The 19,176-nt window shown below is 39.3% G+C and overlaps 1 protein-coding gene across 4 annotated transcripts in view; it reads right to left on the bottom strand.

Moving 5' to 3' along the window:
- The window catches only part of sash1b (SAM and SH3 domain containing 1b), a 49,695-nt gene that overhangs the window by 6,184 nt on the left and 24,335 nt on the right, over positions 1-19,176 (bottom strand). For 3 of the 4 annotated variants that reach the window (XM_044167662.1, XM_044167663.1, XM_044167665.1), the window contains 9 exons: positions 7,730-7,858; positions 6,658-6,708; positions 6,045-6,094; positions 3,937-3,977; positions 3,429-3,512; positions 3,140-3,252; positions 2,484-2,585; positions 1,295-1,427; positions 95-495 (listed from right to left, as the gene is read on the bottom strand). In XM_044167662.1, the coding sequence (XP_044023597.1) occupies positions 95-495; positions 1,295-1,427; positions 2,484-2,585; positions 3,140-3,252; positions 3,429-3,512; positions 3,937-3,977; positions 6,045-6,094; positions 6,658-6,708; positions 7,730-7,858 (1,104 nt within the window). Of the gene's footprint in view, positions 1-94; positions 496-1,294; positions 1,428-2,483; positions 2,586-3,139; positions 3,253-3,428; positions 3,513-3,936; positions 3,978-6,044; positions 6,095-6,657; positions 6,709-7,729; positions 7,859-11,064; positions 11,220-19,176 lie in introns of those variants that run through there. The other variant, XM_044167664.1, reaches the window with a different exon arrangement.

Genomic DNA, 19,176 nt, shown 5'->3' with positions numbered 1-19,176 from the left:
ATGAGTTAGTTATTGTTGCCTAATCAAATGGGTTTAAGGATGTCACTGGCACTTGACTGCCTGAAGGTGAAAAGTATTAATGTACTGTACTCACCCCATGGTGGCTGAGCGGGCTGAGGATCCGGTGACGGAGTTCTCCGTCGGTCACTGAGCGAGCGATTTTTGGTTCCTCATTATTGCAAACCTCAGTTTCAGAAAAGGAAGAGCCACTGCCTTCAGCTGCCTCCCTCACCTCCCCTGCTACACTTGTCTCCTGATGAATAGGGCTCCCACTAGCCTTGCTAAAAGCCTGGAAGATCTTTTGGCTGCTGCAGGTGTCCAGGCTGCTGGAGGAGGGGGAGGTGGTCAGGCTGTCAGAGTCCCTGTCGTAGGTGAGCTGTTCCCGCAGAGCTGAAGCCAGGGAGTCAATGGGGCAAACAACAGGCTTCTTCTGCACACCTGAGTACAGGGAGTTGCTGGCATCGCTACACGGAAGATCATCAATGTTTAGGTTGTCTGGAGGGTAAAAAGAGGGGAATGTCATCAGAATAAAGCGGAATGAAATCCTCAAGTTTTAGATTTGACTACAAAAAGGTATAAGGTATCAGCTAGTCATGCTATCATCCAAAATCTGAAATTAAATTGTCTTTCCATGCATTAACTTCATTAATTTCTCTTATAAGGGTGAAAATTATCTGATAGGTTTTAGAGATCTTTGAATATATGCAAAACATACCAATCCAACTATGTAAAACATTATACTATATATTATACTGTTTCAGAGGCTTTTCCAGCCTGCAAAGAATAATCTACTGGCCCACCACTGATTATTTATATGTTTTGGGATCGAAATTGTCAAAGGTAAACATGTTGGGAAGAAGTTGGAAAAGGTATTCTTCAAAACATGTATTCACACAGATTACACAACTAGTGAAAACAAATACTGTACTGTAAATGCAATATGTAGTGCAGTACATATGCTTAGTCATAACAGTAATTAGATTCAGCACAAACTGATTTTTTTTTTTAAGACTGCGTCACAGTCAGCAGTGGTGTCCCAGGTGCACTATTTCCTCTTAATACACAGTATATGGTTACTGTAAACCCCTGCTGGTTTTTAAATCTTGGCTGTATGTGGGGCAAAATAATCATAGATTTTACCTGCTTAAAAACTACAACTTACATTTGCAAGTATCACATAGTAGGACAGTGAAAACGCAGACAATTCAGGAGTTTCTACAAAGATTTCAAAACTATGATGGCTGCCACATTCACTTAGGTTTTAGGAGATAAAGTCTGATAGTGGTTTTAGTACCCTCTGCTCCAGGCCTCTTAGACTCGTCAATTCTGATCAGCTTCTTCTTCACCTTCCGGGTTGAGCTGACCAGCTTATGGAGTCTCCTGAATGTCACAGATTCCTCTTGTTCATTGTCTGACAGGTCATAAGGCTGATAGGAGAGACCAGTAAGAATTTTATTTTATTATTAAAAACATTTTGTCTTACCACAGAGGTTTGCAATTACGGTAAAATAACACTTTGGGCCTGTTCACAGTAGATTATTACCAGTTGCAAGGCCTAATATTCTGGATATGAAAAATCACTTTTGCTGTCTTTTTGCTGTGTACTCAGATGTAGTACATGAGATCACAAATTCCAAGGTATATTTTAAAAAAGTTCTCCATTTCTAGAAACTTGTATGAAATTTAAAAAAAAGGTATGTAAGCTGTGTACATGCTGCAGATGCTGCTGCAAGTACCTGCTGTAGAAACTACTTGTAGCTTAATATAAATATGTGGTAGGAAACCACAGCGATGACACTTAGGCCCATGCAAACAGCTGTACCATATGCTATGCATGACAACAAACTATAAAAGGCTTTCTATATGTGGTAAAACGAAATGCTAGCTGCTTGGAAATCACCTTAACCATAATGTGAAATGATGGTTAGTGAAAAAGTCAGAAGTACATTTGAAGACTCGCGTCATATATTGAGGTTTCATTTGCCAACCAAAACATGAGCGGTACGTACATCCCAGAATACACGCCAAAGACAAAATGAAAGCCGAACAGACATTCACTGTAAGTAGAGATGGTCTGTGGTCAGAGCAAAGAGAAACAGTCAGGCCATCCAGACGAATCTGAAAAATGTGCCCTGAACCTGAGCCCCCTAATCACCCCACCCATGCATAAAAGAGCTGTGGCCTGCATAACAGGGCCCTGTGCTGAGTCCACCCGCTCACTACCGCACAATAGGGGGTTAGCGCTTTGACAGCGATGAATAGAAGTCCGCCCAGTGCCCTGCAGTTGGGAGAAGGCCCTGAGCTGCAGGGCTTTAGAGGGGCCCGGTTCATCGGTGGGACAGGGACAGAGGGAAAGAGAGAGACGCTGTCAACAGCTCAGCAGCCTTGGCACTGGTAGATCAGAGGCCCTCATGCACAACACACTGCCTGAAGTTGTGATTCAGCATTAAAGATGCCCTCAGACTGGGAACTTAGAGACTTACGTTGCAGTTGAACAACTCATTTGTGGTGGGAATGGAGGGATCGGTCCACTCTGCGGGATCGGACCTGCACGTCTGTCTGTTTTGTGTCTCAAACTCCTTCAGCTGCAACAAAAGATGACCCTGTTAGTACATGATGCAGAGCTAGAGTACATTAATCTACCAGCATATGTGTTATTTATCCTTGAACAGCTGGCACACAAAAAGGGAATTCTTTTCTTCATGCAGATAAAACCGTGCTTTTATCATATGCCTACATCAGAATGTTATTACTTTCACAAAGCTGAAAATGCTGTTAACTTTGTCACGCAACAAATAATTGCCTAGATAGATAATTTCCATGCAATTTTAATGCATTCAGATTTGCCCACAGATTTTGCTACAACTCGATAATACCTTTTTGCCACTGCTTACAGGGCTTTTGGAGACATTTCGCCTCATTTCCTGATTGAAAATAACTTTTTAAAGAATTGTATTTAGTGTTGAAAAGTCAGGTCTAAAAAGCCGTGGTCCAACTGGATACTTGACCCATTTGATTAGTGGCAACATTCCATTTTCCACAGCAAACTCTTAAAGTTGAGCAAAAAGTATAAAGAAACAGCAGCTGCAACTTTCACAAGACTGTAAAGTGGAGAATTTTGGGATGCATGACATCCTACCCGTGCCAGGGCTTCCTCTATAGAGATCATATTCTCCTTCACCATCATCATCAGCTGGATACGCTCTTCATCACTCATGGTGATTTCACTGGCCACAAATCCAACGTCATCACCTGTCAGGTAAAAAGCAGAAATGTCAGCTTACAGGACTAAACACAACTGCTTTAATCAGGAATAAAGAGAAATCCTCAATGTCAAATAACAAAAAGATGTACATATGTTGCTGTGTAATCCTTACATACATATATCACTTCCTTTTTTGTGTTTTTTTGTTACTGACTTAATATACCTTTTGAAATCTGACGCACCACTCCTTTCTGTGACTTTCGAAAACTCCAAAAAGACTTGCTCTTTCTCTTTCCATCCCATTTTCCTACAAAAGTACAACGATTCAGTTTAATTTAGTGCAGAGAAAAAAAATTATAACAGCATCACCACAAAAATATCCATATTATAGGTAAACAATGAATAACTCCAGCACCTGCACTGAATTAACAATACTAGAGTATTAGGTTATGTACTAAATGACCATATTCTCAAAATACAAACATAAAGGCAATTTTAATATTTAAAAAGATTCACTCCACATTGTCATCACTACTATCAAAGAAGAAATATGCTGGCTTAAAAACACCTACAGCCACTAATACACACACATTTTTTTAAATGTAGCTTTTCTGTAGGCTCAGTTTAGTGTTAAAAAAGGTGTGAAAATTTACATCAATCTGATTGTACTTAAAATGAAGGATTAAGTATATGATGCATGTAATTAAGATTCATATCAAATTTAAACTTACCTCCTGATCCATCATCAGAGCTAGATTTGTGCACAGGAAACCTAAAAATAAAACAAAAATATTTACTTCATTTTAAGAGCTCAAATGGGGAATCAAAGCCCTGAACAGAACAGTACCTGTTGTCCAAAGTTATTTTCTTCATTTTTCCCTGCTATCCCACCATCTCCCTTAACATGTCTTTCTATCCTCTCGACTTGTGTCAGATAAAAAAATAAATAAAACAAAAATCATAAATGTGCACTGTCCCTCATGACACTAGTATCATAGTGAAGGGAAATCAAAGTAGTCAAAACAGATGAAAAAGACTGGCTTCTCTTGGCTGATGAACAGAGGTCAGAACTCTACAGCCATCGCAGGAACAATAGAGCCCTTTTCATGTCCAGTCAGGGCTTTGCTACAGCAGCAGCGCTAACGTGGCCTCTACATTCCCTGCACACTTTCACCCTCCCTCTTTCTCTCTCTCTCTCTCTGTCTGTCTGTCTCACTCTTCATCTCTCTGGGCTGTTTGTTGTGTATAACTGTCTCTCTCTCACGCAGTATCTCTCCCTCAGTTGACACTTGTGGCTGGTGTTGGGTCATTGTATGAGTTTGCAAACAGATCAGACCTGTACTTTTTGTTTTGTAAAGGAGATATTTGTAGTCATATTGAACACTGCTGAAAAGATAGAGGTTTCTCCCTGACTACAAAAAATGTCTGTACACAATGTACTACTAATGTAATATAAATTTTTGTTAGTGTTTTGTTAAATAATTCATCCTAATTCATCCTTACTCTGATTTTCAGTAAAGACATAGTTTCTAGAGGATACACTGAATGTGTTTTTTACATGATCAAATCTTGAACAATGCCAAAAAATGTAATCTATTTGAGTGTGAAAATATCTGTAATGGTTGTCAAAAACCCTCCATTGGTTTCATTTTCTTCAAAAGGACCATGAAACAGGTCAAAGAACAACTCATTTTATACCACAGAGTTCATGAAGCAAGCTCACTCAACTAGAGTGAGACATCAGCACTGCTTTGCCTCTTCCAAATTCTACAGTAAAAAGAATGTGGGAGACAAAAAATATTTGAAATATTTTGGCATGAAAATTGATAATTTTTATTTGTGTAGCTGTTAATCACAGTAACAATCTCGAAAGTAACAATCTTGAAGGGCAGTGCCTCATCGCACTATGAAGAACAAGAAAACTTTCCCATTAAAAAAATTGAAATATGTGCCCGCTGTTAATGTGAATAAACAAGTTAAATCTTGATTTAAAAGGGGGATTATAAGGGAAGAATAGGAAGAAAAGACAAATTAAAACTTATCAGACATTGATTAAGAATCAAGTGCTCAAAAACGTAAGTGTAAAAATAATTGTTTTAGTCATCAAAACTTGTTACTGATACTGGTAGACATCAGCTTCCTCCAGCATTACTATGTGCTTGTCCCACTAGGGGGCAGTGTAGGTTTCCTGTGAATCCTGTTTGAATACATGCGATATAGAAGGAGATTTGTCGGCTGAATAATATAGGCCTGTTCGTTATTGTAATAAAATCCTTAACAATATGGATATTGCTCAGTTTTCAAGATTCTGTCTCTTCAACAAGCTAAATCAAATCAATGTGTTGCTTTATCATTAGTCATCACCCAATTCCTTCATCATATTCAACTTTCCAATGACAAAATATGACTAATCTTCAAAATCCCTCAAAAGAAACAATGGGGGGAAGGAAGGAAGTTTGGAGGTGACACAGAAATACTTCAAAAATGTGACTGGAGGGCACCAGGAAGCAGTGGAAAGGCTCGTGTCCACAGGGTGACAAAGAGATAATACAGGGGGAGTAATCGCAGTTCATCTTACAAAGATATGATTTATATTAAATGATAATAATGTAGTCTGTAAAGCCACAACACTACACATGATCTGGACAAAATAACAGCCCCAACCATATTTATTATGATCTATTATAGTATTTACTGGTGCTCATAATTGTCCCTTCAATCACTTGTCCCTGTTCTTACTGATGCTTCACCCCAGCACCTCCCCTAGTCAAGGATGCTGGGCCTTTCTGGTGCCTGAATACACATTAAAATACTAAAGTTGTGGATTTCCAACTTTTACCTTCTCTCGGTCTCTGGAGTGGAGGTGGTACTGCTGAGTCCAAGGGATTCCTAAAGGAGATGGAAAAAGTGTGAATTTAAATACATACTAGGGGAATGCTTCAATTTATGGAGCTGCTTTTAAAAGGTAAATTTTTGAGTTATAGTTTTGTTCCAAACAAGATAACAAACATTAAAAAAAAAAGAAGTAATATACACTATTTTTTAAGCAACATTTAATTTTAAGGAAAGTAATAAAAAAATGTAGCAGACAAAATAGCTTATATAGACTGAATCAACTGCAATTAAGGGGTAAAAAAGAGGAATTTCAGGTATTTGTTTATTTGTAATTTGTTGCACTTTAAAAATACAAATCTTGTAATTTGGTGGCAACAAAACCCACATTTGCCACTCATCACATTTTAGGATCTATTCCCTAACATTCGAGGACAGTCTCAAGGCCAGCTCTCTGCATCACAGTCAGTAAAATGTTACTTTTTAGTCTACTACTTTGGTTTTGCTCAGGATAATCATGACAAGGCAATTCTACAGCCTCTTATCAGCCTGTCTGCTGACGCGCATAGGAGGAAGTTTCCTTCTCCTGGGGTCTGACACACTCAGAGCTGGACACTCACCTGGATCTGAGAGCGGAGCTGCAGTGATGTGGCCACTGAGTCAACCTTTCCCTGAAACACACAGACAGGGGAAGTGGAGGAGTAAATTACAGTGTCATCACAACACAGAAATAGAAATAATATTCATCTAACTGAATTGACCAGCCCACATTGTGGAATAACACCGGTTAACAGTTATGTGTCACTGGTTAAGACCTCTGCAATTGCTGTACTACTAACATGTGTTTGAGCATATCTGCATTTCATAATCAGATTTTGAGAAAATATTCAAATTTAACTTTTAGGATTTTTTATTTGACATGTATTTACAACGTCAATAAATGTTCAATGTGACAAAAAGGCATATTTTCATTTGTACTCCAGAGGCTGATTATAGGCTAACTAAAGTTAAAACCAATAGTCAAAACACAACTAGAAAACAACATTAACGCAGACACTTAACACAACATGCAGCGAAGACATAGACCCACAAGTTAAAGGAATAGTTCAACATATTAGGGAATAGATTTAGATTTATTGTCCCAGAGGGGGATTTGTTTTCACAGCCAGTACAACACAGCAACATACAGATATATAGAATACACATAACATTTTCATACACACACACACACTATAGGCTACTATATATAATAGGCTTATTCAATTTCTTGCCGAGAGTTAGATGAGAAAATCAATACCACTCTCATGTCTGTATGCTACAGCCTACAGCCATCAGCTGGTTAGCTTAGCTTAGCATAAAGACTGGTAGCCTGCCTGGCTAAACAAACGACATATAATATGTTCATTAGTGAGATTTTTGAGGTGCTGGCAGGTGGATTTTTTACCACCTTTGTCTAGGCTAGCTGTTTCCTCCTGTTTCCAGTCTTTATGCTAAGCTGATGTCAATCTTCACATCTTACTCTCAGCAAGAAAATGTATAAGCGTATTTCCCAAAACTATTCCTTTAACAGACAGTGTGGTAAATTAGCATGATGGCAGCAGAAAGAACCTCAATAATTTAATTCTGAGATATTCGGTTTTTTGATGAGCCAAGGTCTTAACTGACAAGAAAAAGACTCATGAGACTGTTTACCATCTCTGCATCTTGCACTACTTTTCGTTTCCGAAGCTCCTCCATCCTTTCACACACGTCACTGAGGGAGGTGCCGTAATACTGAGAATACTCCCGAGCCAGGTCATCAAGGTTCCCCACTGAGCCATCCTGAAAGAGATAAAGAAGCATTTAAACACTCACACAGATATGACCACAGACCAGAAGAGGAAAACGACACCCCATAGAGGTTGAGCAAGATGCCAAACAACAGGCAAACACTGTAAAACACTGACCACTGTTGTGATTAAAGCCATTGTTTCAAGCTTTAGTATGGTCACCAGCAAAACAAACAGCCAGGAAACACTGAGATAAAGCACCAGGAGTGTAAAAGCATCAGAGACATCCAGCTGTGATATTGCCTCTGTCTTCACCAGCTTGTTGTCTTCCTGCCTAGCGACCCCTTCCACCTCCTCAGCCCTTCTCAGACCTGACCCCCTGGCCAGGAAGCACCGTGTGACGCAGCTTCTACTCTCACTCAGCTCTCTTACAGTCGTCAGGAGTCGACTCAAGAGGCCACAGTTCAGTCTACCGTAAATCACAAGTAGTAGAATCACTCAGTCAGATGAGTCTTTGTCCTGACACAGAGCAAACCCTTCTGGATGTAACCCCTTTTTGTTTCCTACAATTGTGTTACCTGAAGATATTTGCGTTTTGCCATGTGGGAGGAAGACAAATAAGAGATACATCATTTCAGTGGATTTTAACTGAGTTTTATGACCTAGAGACATTCGGGTCCAGAATCAACACATGGGGCTGGTTTCCTTGTCAGGGGAATAACCCTAGTTCTAGACTAAAGAGGGATCTTAAACCAGATAACTAAAACTGTCTGTCAATAACGACACATTGGATTACTTTGTGTATTTCAGTGAAGACCAATACAAGTGACAGGAGCAACCCACTCAATAACTTTGCTGACTGTCTAAAAATAAAGTGCAGAAGCATGTAGCTTCATCAGTGTTAATTTTATCCAAAGAATTATATTCATATGCAATTTTCATTAGCAAAATACATTTTGGAGGAAACAAAATTCTGTGTGGATTTTGTTTTATATCAGCTGAAGCATTGAGGTTTTTAGCTGATACTGTATGTTCAATCCAAATATTTTCTCCTATAATATATATTATAATATTATACTCCTGTGATGATTAGAGTAAGGTTAAACCTGCAATAACTGATATTTTGGCCACGATATATTTGGACCCCTTTCATATACAAGTAGTCAGATGATTTGTGGTTGATTATAGCCGCTTTAAAGAAGCAATTTATCCAAACTTAAGTTGTGTTTTAGAAAGCCTAAAAAGTCCTACCTATAAAGTTTCAGGACCAGTGAAGGTGGTGGAAACCATTTTAACCATTTTTTTAAGATTTTTAACTGTCCAAAGCTCGTATAAAGTAAGTAATTTTAACACCAAAGATGTGCTAGAGCTGAATTAGATTGGGGAAAAGACTATATAAATTCAGCTAAATAATATCAAATTATATCTAGAATTATGTTGCCCATTTTATTACTATTTTCTGCTGCTGTGTGAATGAATAAATACTTCTATCAAACAGTTACTGCAGAGCAGTGAGACAGCTTGAGTCTTTCATGACTTATACAAATAACTAACCATAATACAACAAATAAAATATAAAAAGGATTATATTGTGTGTAATCCAACATGTAAGAAGATAGTTCCTCATCATGCCTAGTCATAAAGTTAAGACTGGGCAGACGAATAAAAGCTGTGTCTGATCATCAGTAATAGCCATCCAGTATGTCCATAAACTGTTTCATGCATTATCATTATTATTATGCTTCACTCATGCCATACCCTGAAGGTATGCAAATGTGCCCACTGAAAAACAGTCCTCAGTGAAAAGTAATACTGTGGGCTCACTTGTCTTGTGGCATGATAGACTGTGACTGGCTCAACTGTCCCGAAAAGAGGGCCATTCATTTGGTAAATGACATGCCCCCGGGTTGAAAATGGCCTGAAAATCTGGCAGCTTTTCATACAGTCAAGAAACGAGGCTGAGGCCGACTGAGAAGCTCTACACTGTGCCTGGCTGCAGCGCTCTTCTGCCTCAGACTGCCACTGATCCACATAAACAGCCTATTGTGACACAGCCACATGATATTGCATTGCTCTGAGTGCTTATTAGACATAGTTGCATGTATATATCCTTGTTACTGATGAATGTAAACACAGCTTAAGCATAGAGAAAACAAACTGACCTGAATGTTATATCAAATGAACAATGAGTTCCATTCTCATGCTGAAAATTCTTACAAAATGGGAGTTTGGGAAAATATTCCAGTGTGCTTTATATTTCCCTCTGTCTCTAAATTAATGGTCTCTAAGCCAAAATTGCAGCATGAGACATCAACCACAGAGGCTTGAAAAGGAGAGTGTGGTGTCACATTTCTCAGGCGCTGAGCATCTCATAGGCAGACAAAAGATCCACGTGCCCCCAGGGCCCACAGTGTCTAATGAGTGTTTTTACAGTTCCTGTCTTGTCTCACCCTTTTAGGCAACCAGACCTGGGTCACAAGGTATCAGCAAATAATTTGTATCACTTTACCCTGCTTTGAGCCAAAGATGTTGAAGGACGGTCTCGCTTCAGAAGTCAGTACCAAGAGTATCAGAAGATTCAGATAAGACTATAAAGCAAAATTTTCTATGACAATTTCTCTGATTATAATTTCCCTGAGATTAAATTTAAATCAATTCCATATTGACCTATAGTTTGTCAGAAACTGTATTCCACAAAATACCACATCTGACTGATGTAGCAGAGCAGCATTTTTGCCAAACAGAGCTTAGTAAAACCAAATCCACTGAAAAGTGCAAATGTTTATATCCCATTTAACATCCTTATTTCAAAAAATGTATCTCACCTTAAATAAATGACACTAGAAATCCTTATCAAACAGATGTACTTGCTACAGCCTTGTTATTCATCTGTCAATCAATCCAACAACTTAATCTTCAAACTCAAATGTCACTGTAAGATTTTAATTCAACAGAGAATCTCGTGTTATAAACATGAGATTCAAAACAGACTATGAAAGACTATTGTAGATGTTTAAAGCCGTGTATTGAGTGATGTTTCAAAAGATCATGAGAACAAGCACTGACTTGACTTCTACTAAAAGAAAGTCTTCATTAACAGACTAAAACGACAAACAACCCCATGGGGGAAGATGCACACACTAAATAGTCTTTTGAAACAAGGCTACATAAATTGAAAATTTCCCCAATGAATCTACAGGAAACTAACAGCGCTAACCAAAGAACCACATTCCAGTACAAACATAAAAATACACTCACCACAAACAGGCATCTGGCTGCCAACAGTAGCTACCCAGCACTACTTGCTCTTCAGTTCCACCACACTGCTGTAAGTGAACGGCAAAGTTTTGAAACTTAACTCAGTTCAGTCAGTGGAGGACAATACATCCTGAAGTGAAGGGGAGGGGTGTCCGGCATGCATAAATCAGAGGGAGTTTGGTTGAGGGGAGGTTGGGGGAGTTGCAACCACATGTGACGCTGGTGCTGCTGGGTGGGGCGCTCTACTCTCTCCAGTTGCGGCCCACAGGGACTGGCTGACTCACATGTTCAAATAAACCACCACCTCTTAGTGTGTGAGAGTGTGCCTGTATGTTTATGTCTGCAGTGGAGTTAGAGTGATGTGTCAGGCTTTATAAGAAATGTTGAATACTGATTAGATACGTCTCCCTCTGCTGATATGGAGGTTTCTCTCTGACCACAGATCAGTCTTATAGAAGTCTATTAAGCTGTAATAACATTTTTATGTCTTTGCACATTTTATTTAATTGTATACATATTCAATTATGTTTTTTTAAATGAATTATTTATTTAAAAAAAAAGGTACATTGTGGAGTTTTCTTGTAAATAACCAAAAGTTATGTTTACATTTAGTGTTGTGGTCTAGCAAACATGTTAAATGCATGTACAACATTTGCAAAGCTGATTTTGATGTGGGCGCATTGCAACGCTGCTTCATCATTCGTTACCACCAACAACTGTCAATCAGTAGAACACAGTGCCCGCAGCAAAAATGTGTCTTGCCTGTGTGCTCGAGCGCATGTGTGTCCCTGTGTGCTTGCACAACACAAACAAAATGGGGACCCACTTGTAAAAACACTGTTCAGGGTACCTTTAAAATTTCCCTACTATTGAATACTTGTGGAGGGTCATCATGTTAGAAGGAACGGCTAAGCTACTTTGAGGAATCTCACTAGTTTGGCTTTTAAAATTGTTTTTTAGTCCTAAATCCACATTCGGAGGCTTCACACATTCTGGGAAAAACAATGCACCACTATTTTAAAATATTTACATGAGCTCTTCACAGTTTGTCAGTCAAGTTGATCTACGGATCTTTATTAGTGAATGACTGACTGAAAGAAAAAGGATAACATGTACATAGTATGTGTGACACAAATAAACATGGGCATGCAAAGAGGCATCCTGGTAAAAGTAGGTTAAAGTACATTCTAAACACTGGCAACAAGGTAAATTACACACAACTGACATGAAGGGCATAGTCGCTCCATCTTTCTTATCCTCATCTTTCACAAAAGCATTATCATCATAAAAATAGAATATATTACAAACAAGCAGGTCTATTGTACATAATCCAAACAAACACGTCTAAATGTTAATCAGGCTTTTAGGTACCGTACAATATTTTTGAACACTAGCAGTCTGAGCACCAGCAGGTGGCAGCAAATAGTAACTCTACATCAACATCTTTCAGTTACTTATTGATGTGCCATTGACAGAGAGCTGAAGGTAATCAGAAATAGAATCAGAATCAGAAATTGATCCCCGTAGGGAAACTCTTTGTTACAGTAGCTTGCCTTTACGTCAGTGCACACAGGAGAAAGTACTTGAAAACGCTATGATACACTATAAACACTATAAAACAGGTCAGAAAATAAATTAAGTATCAATGATAGTGAGTTGAAAGTGGAAACTAAATATTTCCTCTCAACCAATCAAACAAAGTATAGTGATGTCACAAAATTCTCTGTGCACTAATAAACTACTTAATATTAGAGTCAACTTGCAACTGAGCCTTGTAGTAGAAGTGTAAGCAGATCCAGAAGAAGCAGCAATGTGATTTTCCTCCTCTGCTCGCTGCTGTAGTGTGTCTACATATCAACATAGGCATCTTCACATATCCTTAAGACAGTAAGTATCAGGGTGGTGACCTCTTTTGCTTGTAGTATTAGTCAGTGATATTAAGTGTGGAGAAATAACCCTCACCATCTTTGTCTAATCATGACCCTACTGCCTCTGATCTTCATCTTTAGTAACTGCCCGCTGACTCCAGAGAAGTGAGCAGCAGAAGCAGGAGGTAACAATACCAGTAGATCTGCGGCAGGAGGCTGCAGATTATGCTGTGCTGCAGATGGATAGTGGAGATGGTGGAGGGCTACGTTCTGCGCAAGCTGCCAAAGGGCCGAGGCAGCTCATGCCAGAAAGGACAGTTTTTCGCTTGGCTACACAGCGGCACGCTGCTAGTCACCTCGGAGCGCAGGGAAAGCCAGAGATAGATGCCATTCCTCCCTGTCAGCTAGCTCCTTTCCTATCACTGTCAAGTCTCTTGATTTTGTCTGTGTCGACCTGGAGCGCCTGAGCACTCATCTGAGCTTTGATCTCCGCAGACATCACTCTGTGCTCAAGCTAGTGGAAAGACTGGTGCGTATGGTTAGGACCGTGGCCTTGGTATCATATAATTTAATTTGAATTTATGTCCAGTTCTAAGGCAAAACCTGTCATGACACCAATCTGTGTTGAGTGATTGCATGTTACAGTTTATCCAGTGAGGTTTTGGATGGGTTACTAAAGGTCATTTTCTCAAAACCACAGAAATCCATCATTCAACTGAAGTTTAAACATTTAGATCACCAAAACTGCAATCACATGGTTTTGACATGCTCTGCCCTTCAAACTAAAGTGGAATCAAACCAGGCTCAACTAGTTCTTGCTATAAAATAACTAAACAAGTGTTGATGACACTGTAAGAATTTGTATTATTAACTTTACCACTTTGTGTAATGTGTTCATATTATATTTAGATTATTTTTCACATTATGCTTAATTATATTTATCATTTATTCATACCTATACAACCATTTATAATATATATTCCAAATACACTGTAACAATTATGTTACTTTAATCTGCACTAATGGTTTTGCACATACATTACATACAGTGTATGCACACTAGTTTAGGCAACATACTGTTTTCTATCTTTGATTTATTTGTTATTGGTTATAACAAATATATATTCTATATATTTATATATTTTTTGTATTTATCTGTATCCCGTTCCTACCAACCTCTCTGGTGTGTTTCTTGTGCTGCTGCAATGCTACATTTCTCCCCAGGGTATCAATAAAGTTAAATCTTAAAATACATACTTATACCAAACTGTCTATAGTCTACACATATTTATTGTGGGTTGAGTGTTAAAATACAACTGGAAGAAAATGCAGTGTGGAATTTAGAAAGCGGCCTATTGGTGGAAACACTGTGTATTTTATGTTTTAGAAAATAAAAAGAAGCAGCCTTCTTCAGAGCACCTGAGGGCCCAGTCCAGATCGACAGCCCGGGGCCCCCTACAGAGAAAAAGAGGATCAGTGGAAGAGCTTAACCATTCATGTCTGAGTGTTAACTGGATTTTGACAAGTCCCAAATGAGGGTTTGATGAGAAGGGTCGAACTGTGACATGCATGCTGTCAGTCACAGATACACACACTGCATTTAGAATACCTGGTCTTGTTTGAACTGCATTAGCAAGGTCTGCATTACACAGCTCTGCTCCCACTTTTCATCCCATCAGTCACTGAGCAAATATCTCTCACTGCTGAGACAAAAGACCAGCTTCACTGCATGGGAGATTTCTCATGCTCTCATTCTGAATTATAGATAGACAGAACAGAAATGGCTGCAAACAGGTTTTTCATACTGAAAGAAGGTAGACTGATAATTAACAACACTGTCTCTGAATCAGGATTAGTAGATCATGAGTTTTGTAAAAGATACAAAACACAAATGGAGACAGTTTCCAAAAAGCAAATTAAAAACATCATTGTCTTCTGGCATGCAGCAATAAATCTAGATTCATGACACTAAGGGATACTGGCCAGGGTTCTAGATTAAAAAACAATGCGAGTAAAACTCCAAAGAGGATTAAGAGGGCAGAGGTGAGTCACAGAACAAACCTTTTATCTACAGCACTAAATCTTGCAAATCTGCTTGGGATTTTAAACATGAAAACACATAGCCCAGATTTAGATTAAGAAAAGTATAGTCTCAAAAAAGCCCTCAGCCCTATGAAATGCAGCACAATTCACATTCAGAAATATCTATTAATACTATCTATTATTACGGTGTAGTCCCTCATTCGTCCAGGAATGACGAATGATAACCTAAACAATACTCAATCTATTATTGCAAAAGCACCCTGTGGGTTGTTTGGGATCCTCGCTTGTTTTGAAGCAGCATCTGGATTATCCTTGTTCCTTGGAGCATGTTTAATTCAACAGTGCAGAGATCTAAAAGAGAATCATCCTCTTTAAATTTCAGTTAAATTTCATGCATTGAAATTCTGTGTGTATTACATCCCCTCTGGATGGCAGTGTGTTTTTGTGGTGGGGGCTGCCTGTAGATTGTCCCCATTCCTTGGAGCATGTTTAATTCAGTGGTGCTGAAAACAAATAGGGAGACCTCCCGTTAAAATTCACACCTAGAAAGGCTGTGTGTATTCCTCAGTTGTAAAAGGCTCTGTGAATGGTTCTGGGTTTGTAGTGAAGCAGCCTGTAGATTGTTCGTATTCCTTGGACCATGTAAAATTCAGAGGTGCTGAAATCTTTTCATCTGCCCCTCACCCCGTGCTTGGGTAATTACCCTTGTGTGACTGTGCCGTGATCCCCTGAGACCAGCTCGGCTGTATTATCAGTGTGGTAGCTCACCCCTCACAAGACCACAACATCCACTGATCCTCTGGTGAGTCACAACGCAGGAGTCAAGGGCAGCTGTCAATCATGCAATGTAAGATGATGGGGCCCCAGAATGAGGTCATTCTACATGGTGTGAAAAACAAGTGAATTGGTCCGATCAGGAAAGAAAATAGCCTCTGGACATTTCTCTTTTGAAACTTTCCATGGGAAAAACATGCAGAGGAGACATTGACTTGACTTGAAAAACAGCACGGCGCAGTGCATTGCAATAAGTTAGATGCAGAGAAGAGAAAAACTAGACCTATGACCTGAGCAGTGACTAATGTAAAACAGTTAACAACTGTGTCTCATGAATAGATTTCAAGCAGTGGGCTGTTTACTGGTCATGTCAAGTCAAATTTCATCCAATGTAAGCTCAAAGTGCTTCTCATACAACAAATGTGAACAAAATAAAATAAGACATAAATACATATTGAAATACATATTAAAAGGAAAACAAATTCATCCATAAATCCATCCCCTGCCCACCCACCAACGTAAACATACCCACCCACATCTGTGAGTGAGAGAAAGAAAAAGAGAGAGACGGACAGACAGACAGACAGACAGAAGCACTAGCTAGTCATAGGCCTGCGAGAACAGGTAGGTCTTAAGTTTGCTTTTAAAAGATGACACAGTTGTGGTACATCTTATATCATCAGGCAGTTTGTTCTAGAGAGTGGGTACATAATACCTGAATGCACCATCACCAGATTTACTACTGATCATAGGTACAGTTAGGAGACCAGTGTCAGATGATCTGAGGTTCTGGAGGGTTTGTCAAGTCTAATAATAATAATAATAATAATAATAATAATAATAATAAGATAGAAGGTTTGTTTGCAGCACTGTTGATCTTTAGGTCATTGACTACTGTCAGATTGATACACATCATACAGATTGTGAAGTGATAGGTAACTATGCAGCTGACAATGATATAGGGGCAGAGGCAGACCAGATCCGTTAGTATATGAAATTGTTAGATTTTTCCACATCAGAGACTTTTGAACGAGAAAGAGAGGAGCTGGGCAGGCATTGATCTTATTGGGTTTAGCAGTTTATCAATAGTGGAGAACAGAGATTGAGTATTGTTTAGGTTATCATGTATTATCTGAGAAATGTAGGACTGTCTAGAAAATTTCTTTTCATTGTTGTAGCTCTTAAGTGCATTTTTAAAGATTTTGAGGTGGACAAGCAGCTTGGTCTTCCACCACCTACACTCAGCTTTCCAGCCGGCTTTCTTAAGCATTCTTATTCTTACCCCTTTTCTCCAAGGAGCTTTTGGTGTTGCAGATACCTTTTTGATTTTTGTGGGTGCAATGCTGTCAATAATTTGACCAAGAACACAGTTGAAGTTATCCACCATGGCATCACATGAAGCCAGGGTGGGGGTTGCTGCGTCAGCATACTGACTAAGAAACATAGCTATTGAATTTTCATGGATAAAACGCTTACTTGTAGTTCTGACTGCATTGTCGTGCTTAGGGAGCCAGGTCATATATTAAAAATATGCAGAAGTGGTCTGAGATGGGAGGGTCCTGGTGGACCTGATGATTAAGACGCTGACCTTGTGGTAGCTGAGTCCACGGTTCAAGTCCCAGTGTTAATTGCGTGTTGTCCCCCATATGTCCTCTTGGAATGAATGTGAGAGTGAATGGTTGTCTGTCCTTGTCTGTGTCTGTGTTAGCCCTGCGACGAGTTGGCCACTGTCCAGGGTGTACCCTGCCTAAGGCCCAAAGTCACTGGGATAGGCTCCAGTCACCCGCGACCCCTAACGGGACCAAGCGGTAGAAAATGGATGGATGGATGGATGGTCTGAGATGGCAACATCTACAATGGATGTAATATTTAGACCCTTTGAGATAATCAGGTCATGTGTGTGGCCTTTTTTGTGAGTAGGCCCTGTAACATGTTGTGAGTGTTCAAGTGATTCTAATAGATCAGTGAACTGTTTTGTATCTGGATTATTGGGGTTATCAATATCCCCTGAGATCACAATGCAGTCAAATTCAACTGAAATTTTGGATAGAAGCTCACCAAATTCCTCCAAGAAACCATGTTTGAGTTTAGGAGGGTGATACAGTGTTTGTACTAGAGTCGGGGACACAGATTTACAAACAACAGCAACATATTCAAAGGATGAGAAATTGCCAGAAGAAATATTATTAAAGCTTAGATTATCAGCATAGACTGTCCACGAGGAAGACAAAATCCTCTTTAACTTTCTCCGATTGCTGCATCTTATGGTCGTTTGTGCCCACATACATCATAACAGCTGAGACAGACGGCTGATGATGTAGCAGCTGTAGGGCAGAGGTGTTAATGTCCTTAACGAGGGCACCTGGATGGCAGGAGGTGGCAGTATTTGAATTTCAGACAGAGTGGCAGAGACAGCAGACTGGATTTTAACCCAGCAGTAACACATGTTCCACTGACAGACATTTTAAATACATTTTCTGAGGGGACAACCAAAACTGTTATCTTACTATGGGAATTACTGAGCTCAGATGTTTCTGACAACACTTTTCCCCCTTTGTCTAGTCAGAGCCAGCATCTCTGCCAGACTTGCCAGTTGGCTCTCCCCTCTGGGAGATCAATTTTTCAGAGAACTGCATCCTAACACTGTGATGATGTACTTCAAATGTTCAGAAGACTGTGCTCACTGATTGCACATGCCCCCTTTGACAACTGCAGACATCCCAACAGACCTGATGACAACATCTCCTATCAAACTCAATTTGCCTCCTTCTCTATACTCAGATGTCCCTTCTCCTCCTCTGCCATTCCAAGGACATCCACCTTACAGCCACTACATCCATTAATGGATGCTAACCGCAGCTAGCCAAGCATGCTGTGACATCATAAGAATTGCATGAGGATCTATAATGAACCTGAAAACCTGTTTTCAGTTCAACATCCAAGAGAGGTCTCGCTTTCAGTGTTTGACATCTCTGACGGATGAGAGTCTTGATCTGCTTATCGTAGTGTAGCTATTAAATCTTGATCTCTTTAGGCTCAAAAATTCCTCCCTGTACTCCATTTACTGGCTAACAGTACTAAAATGCTGATATTTAATTAATTCAGCTGCAATTTCATATATTTTTCTCGCTTATTTTTCCCTCTATAATGAATTTCACTAGGAAAAAGATCATTTCTTGAAGACACAGTGCTTTAAAAGTCAATAAAATTGACGTGGTGATTAAACATGCATAATCACTCAATGGAATTCATCTCTTGCACAGTATGTGGACCTTTCTTGAGGCCAACATCTGGCCAAGTGTTTTAACATCCTCACAGCTATATTTTTCAATCAAGGTGCCTCATTAAAGTTTCATGTCAATTAAAAACAGCATTAACTTGTAAAATACTGTTTCAGTTTTTACAATTGTCTTGACGTTTATTACGG

The sequence above is a fragment of the Siniperca chuatsi genome, linkage group LG15, assembly GCF_020085105.1.
Source record: "Siniperca chuatsi isolate FFG_IHB_CAS linkage group LG15, ASM2008510v1, whole genome shotgun sequence".
Classification (NCBI taxonomy): Eukaryota; Metazoa; Chordata; class Actinopteri; order Centrarchiformes; family Sinipercidae; genus Siniperca; species Siniperca chuatsi.
Note: the sequence above shows the minus strand (reverse complement) of the source record. Positions and strands in the feature narration are given on the sequence as shown.